Raw genomic sequence first — 4,984 nt, 5'->3', positions numbered from 1 at the left:
TCACCACCCGTTGCAAGAACTGCTGCAGCCCACTCTGTACAAAAGCCCTGCTAATAAATGCTCTGGGCGCATTACCCTGGCATGCTCAATCTTTCTGTAGAATCCTAACCAGCCCCATCTCAGCATGGTGTGGGGCACTTCCTTGTGGGAACTCTACTGCCACCACTTTTGGGGCAATTCCAGCCACAGGTTGAACTGGATGAAACACAGGTCTAGTGTCCAGAACTGTGGGAAATTTCTGTTTCTTAGTGACCCAGTCCATGGGTCAGGCTGTTAGAGCAGCCTAGCAGACAGCCCATCTGGCTTATCTATCTACTTAGCAAGTACTGGCTGCCATCTCCCTCATGAGGTGCTGTGTGAGCTTGCATCATGGAGCAGGTGCATGGCAAGGGCAGAGCAGCAGGCCACAGCCTGGCACACAGAAGGTGACTGGCCCACTCCTGGGAAGGCTTCCTTGGGTGTAGGGCATCAACTCCTGGGTGCAATTGCGGCTTGCCAGGCCAGGGTGGACTTCGGCCATGTGGGCAGGGCCCGGCTGTGGAGTGTGACCACTGACTGGATATCAGGTGTGGTGGAGAGGGGATAGCAGGGCCAGGTGGACGTTGGGGAGAAGTCCAGGATGGCTCTGAGGCTCTGGTCTGGGCAACTGTGAGGATGAAGCAGCCACCTGTCAACAAGAGGACCAGGTTTCTGGGGAAGACCTGGTCAGTTTTGGGCCCATTAGCCTGACAAGCCATAGGCCACAGGAGGAGGGGTCACCGCGGTGGAGGTTGCGTGGCCTGTGCCTGCTGGGTGGAGTCCCAGCTGGGGGCACTGATCACAGTGGTGTCCTCTGTGACAGCAGCAAAGCTGGACCCAGGAGGGTGGAGGTGAGGGAGTAAGTAGAGGGGCAGTGGAGTTCCCAGGGGAACCCACTATAGAGGGAGGAGGCTGGGTACACTGGAGGAGGGGGCCAAGTGACTGCACAGTGTGGCCGGGCAGCTGGCTCTATATGCCACAGGGATTGAGCCACAACTTCAGAGACGGGGGCTCCAGGGAGGCTGCTCAGGAAGTAACCCTGCAAGGCAGAGTCCCAGGCGGCCACATAGCCCATCCATGTGAGGTCAGGCACTGCTGGGTCACAGGGACAGGGGACATCCCTTGCAGGCTCTTCTCAGCAGAGCTGAAGGCCGGCAGGATGAGCAGAGGGCCAGGAACAAACTTAAGGGACAAGGGAAGGGCCTGCGAGGTGGGGACACTGCCCAGGCTCCTCAGTTACAAGCACTGTCATCACAGGGGCACGACAGCACACTCTGACCTGCCTGGCAATCCCAGAACACCACTGCAAGAAGTGTTTGTTGGGCACTCCAGGTGTCAGTGAGACAGCCTGCCAGCTGGGACCCAGTAACACCCCAGGACAGGGACAGGAAGCAGTCCGGGCCCTGAGCTGTCCAAAACCTGGGCTGATGTGTGTGTGAAGGTGCCTGCACATCAGCTGGAGCTGGTCCTAAGTGAAATCAGCCCCTGGACAGATGGAGCAGGGTCTGTGGATCTCCCTGGGCTGTGCTTTTCAGACCCCATTAGCAGTCAAGGACAACCAGGGCTGGCTGCTCCTATGGGGACCCTCCCAGGGCAGGACCTTCCCTGGGGCAGCCCGGGAATGCAGGGCCAGGGCAGGGAGCTGCAGGCTGTGGTCCTAGGGCTGCCCCACCAAGGTTGATGCCTGAGTCCCAGAACACCCAGGCCCTCCTAGGAACCAACCTGAGGGCCACTGTGCTGTCAGGAGGGCAGTCGCCTTGGTGCCTCTGAGGCTGGGAAGGCACAGCTTAGAGCTTGGAGGTATTGGGTACTGCCTACACAGTTGTTCGTGGGCACCACAGCCCCAGAGCAGTGTCCAAAGCCCACAGGTTTGATCTAAACCAACCCTCACCCTGCTAGTCCACTAAGCCCTCTCTGTGCTTGAGCTCGTGCCTTTCAGGGGACGAGCTGCCAGTCTGGGGCTCACACCAAGTGTGGGGACAGACACAGACTCCAGGTGGCAGCTTCGAGAATATGTGATTTAAGAACAGCCCTCCCATCTTATCCACGTCCCGGGGTGGCTGGAGCCACGGTCACTTCTTGGTCCTGTTCCAGAACTGTTGGTAGTGCTCCACATGAAAGTCATCACTGAGCTCTTGCTCGTACTCCTTCCTCGGCTGGAGCTGAGCCTCACGCTTCCGCAGCCTGGCCCGGCGTTCCTCAGGAGACAAGGTGTCCAGATCTATGGGCATCTGCAGGGGACAGACCAAGTTTTGTCCATGTGGATCGAGGGACCTTGAGAACTACTGAGGGGACAGCCCAGGGCCTTCCTGTCAACTTGTGTCTTCCATCCTATACTAGCTTAATTTTCAAACATTCTTATTGGTCTCTCCCTTCAAAGCTTTCAATCTTCAAAATAAATTGTTCTGTGTTTTCCCCAGATTTGATGTTTTTAAAAACACACAAGGCCAGGCATGGTGGCTCACTCATGCCTGTAATCCCAGTGCTTTGGGAGGCTGAGGTGAGAGGATCACTTGAGCCCAGGAGTTCAAGACTAGCCTGGGCAACAGAGAAACCCCATCTGTACAAAAAATATTTCAAAAAGTTAGCGAGGCATGGTGGTGTGCACCTGCAGTCCCAGCTACTCGGAGGGCTGAGGTGGGAGGACCGCATGAGTCCAGGGGGTCAGGGCTGCAGTGAGCTGAGATCATGCCTCTGCACTCCAACCTGGTTGACAGAGCAAGACCCTGTCTCAAAAAATAAATTTTAAAAATAAAAACACACTACTGGTTAGTCCTATCTAATTTTGGCGCTTAAGAGTCAGTTTTGGATCTAAGCCTTCCTCCAATCCTCCAACAACCACCTGCTCCCCTGACTCCTGTCATGTGGTACAGTGACCACAGCCACATGTCCATCCTAAGGCAACTGGCCACCAGCACCGCCACCACAGCCTGAACCCCAGCCCAGCACCTGGAAGCACCTGGAGAGGGAAGCTTACCGCCAGCATGCGCCGCGGCTCCCTGTAGCGGATGTGGATGGTGGAGCCATCCTGCTTCACCAGCAGTACAGGGTAGAGTCGTGCATAAGCTTGGCGGTGCACACGACTGAGTGAGGCCCTGCTGCTGTCGGCCTGCCAGGAGGATGTGTGCAGGTGGCGGAGTGCAGGTTCGGTGGCCTTCACGGTGCTCTGCCTCAGCAGGCTGCAGATAAACGTGTAAGCACTGGTCCAACATGACTGAGGCTGGCCGTGATGGGGCACTGCCAGGCAACAGGAGACACTACCAGAGCTGGTGACCCATGCCAGGAGCAGGACGAGCCTCAGGGCTTCCTGAGGAGCCGCAGGCTGTGGTCAGAGCCGCTCTGGCCCCCTAGCCAGGAAGAGCCTGCCAGGCTGAGCAAGGGCACAAAGCTTCCAGCACAGGGGACAGTGGATAATAGCTGGGACTAGGGAGGATTAGAATGGCCATTTCCTGCTGAATAGAGGAGTTCCCTGGGGTGGCCCCTGACAGTAATACCCAGGGACCTAAAAGTCCATGCTTACCCAAGCAGGCTGCCCACGGCCGCCATTCCTCCTTAGAGTCCCGTGGCACGTGGTGGTGGTAAGTACAGGCCCTGGCGTGCAACCTGCTAGGCAGAGAATGAAGACATCTTTTTTAAAAGGAAGGTTCTTCCACCTAATGGGTTCACATCAAATCCCAGCCCAGGATGCTTCCAAGACACATGTAATCAACACGCCACTCACCAACCTCTCCCAGCAACCCTTGGACTTCTCAGAACCGCCTGTAGAGGTTTTTCCAAAAGCAGAAGTTGGTCACTACTCCCAAAAATTCTGACTCAGTCTGCGGCAGGGCACAGGCTGTTTGTTCTGGCCGTTACCGAGTCTGGGAAACCTCTCTAAATGGACTGCAGCCTCAAAAGTGGAGCTGAGGTCATGCCTTGCTTTCTAAGGTCATTGCTAGTTTTAATAAAAACCCAGTCAGGTGAGGATTGTCATGCTTGCTTAAAGGAGAATGGAGGCCCAGGGCTGCTTTGCTGTGACCTGGATTCCCATGGGAGTCTGTGCTGAGTTATCCGAGGTGAAAGCCCAGTTTCCAATACTCAGATTCCAGGAGACGAGGCTGCACAGCGGCCGAGCGCCCAGCTTCCTCTGGCGTACCCCTGTCACCAAGGAAGGGACCTGAAGACAGGTCCGGCTGCCTCTAAAATGGAAATCCTGCTCCGTGTCCTATGCCGACATCCCGCTCCCTCGGCCTCACGAGCACAGGAGCCTGGGGCTGGTCCAGCAGGGTCTTCAGGGGAAGCTCCCTCTTCCTTCCTGCTAGACCGCATGGGGACAAGGGCCCAGTACAGGTGCAGCCCCCAGTCCCCTTCCCTGCCTCCCTCCCTCCGGACTCCACAGGGAGAGTACAGCGCCCCCCGCCTCTGCTCCCCGCCCACACGAGGCGCCAACCTGCAGCCGCCACAGTCGCTGAGGAGGGGCCTGAGGACAGGCGGTCCTGACTCCCACTGCCCGGTGGAAACTAAGACCAGGGACGAGGCCACGCAGGAGGTCACAGCACACTCACTGCGTTGGGTGCTGCAGCGCTGCAGCCCACAACGTCACTGGTAGGCGCTGCGTCGCGCGGTAGGACGTATTCCATGGCGGGGCGAGGCAAGAGTGGGCGGTGAGACACCAAGATATACCCCCCGTTGGGCGGGGCCGGCGCGGTGTGATGTAATCTCGTGGGCGGGACGAAGCCTAGGTAGGCGGGGCCTGCAGGGCGCTGTGGCAGTACCAGGAGCGAGGCGGGGTCGGCCAGGTGACCTCCGTTCTTACGGCAGGACCAGGGCAGGCCAGCGGGGTCGAGGGGGACCCGCGGGTCTGAGGGAGGACCCGGGATGGGGAGCTGAAGGAGGATCCGCAGGGCTGAGGGAGGATCCAGGAGAGTTGAGAGAGGTCCCGGAGGTCTGAGGGAGGACCCAGGGGTCCTGAGGGAGGACGCAGGGG

General features: G+C 58.2%; 1 protein-coding gene across 12 annotated transcripts; it reads right to left on the bottom strand.

The window, feature by feature from the left end:
• Positions 1 to 2,009: 2,009 nt before the first annotated feature.
• MRPL55 (mitochondrial ribosomal protein L55) lies at positions 2,010 to 4,614 on the bottom strand. Of its 12 annotated transcripts, none has more exons than XM_011965722.1 (5): positions 4,448 to 4,614; positions 3,740 to 3,777; positions 3,539 to 3,621; positions 2,996 to 3,197; positions 2,010 to 2,249 (listed from the first exon to the last, which is right to left on the bottom strand). In XM_011965722.1, the coding sequence occupies exons 3-5, from the start codon at positions 3,562 to 3,564 to the stop codon at positions 2,091 to 2,093; spliced, it is 387 nt and encodes a 128-aa protein (XP_011821112.1). In that variant the 5' UTR covers positions 3,565 to 3,621; positions 3,740 to 3,777; positions 4,448 to 4,614; the 3' UTR covers positions 2,010 to 2,090. The 12 variants fall into 12 exon arrangements, with proteins under 12 accessions (XP_011821112.1, XP_011821117.1, XP_011821118.1 ...); XM_011965727.1 differs by having other exon boundaries at positions 4,563 to 4,584; XM_011965728.1 differs by having other exon boundaries at positions 3,744 to 3,811; positions 4,448 to 4,582.
• Between the last annotated feature and the right edge of the window lie 370 nt (positions 4,615 to 4,984).

This window comes from Mandrillus leucophaeus, unplaced genomic scaffold (assembly GCF_000951045.1).
Source record: "Mandrillus leucophaeus isolate KB7577 unplaced genomic scaffold, Mleu.le_1.0 Scaffold734, whole genome shotgun sequence".
Lineage (NCBI taxonomy): Eukaryota > Metazoa > Chordata > Mammalia > Primates > Cercopithecidae > Mandrillus > Mandrillus leucophaeus.
Note: the sequence above shows the minus strand (reverse complement) of the source record. Positions and strands in the feature narration are given on the sequence as shown.

Bases quoted from the DNA above. Each gene is read 5' to 3' on its own strand.
- MRPL55 (XM_011965722.1), bottom strand. From the start codon at position 3,564: ATGGCGGCCGTGGGCAGCCTGCTTGG. The intron at 3,198-3,538 runs GTAAGCATGGAC...GTTTATCTGCAG, and splicing joins GCCGTGGGCAGCCTGCTTGG to CCTGCTGAGGCAGAGCACCG. The intron at 2,250-2,995 runs GTAAGCTTCCCT...TGTCCCCTGCAG, and splicing joins AGCCGCGGCGCATGCTGGCG to ATGCCCATAGATCTGGACAC.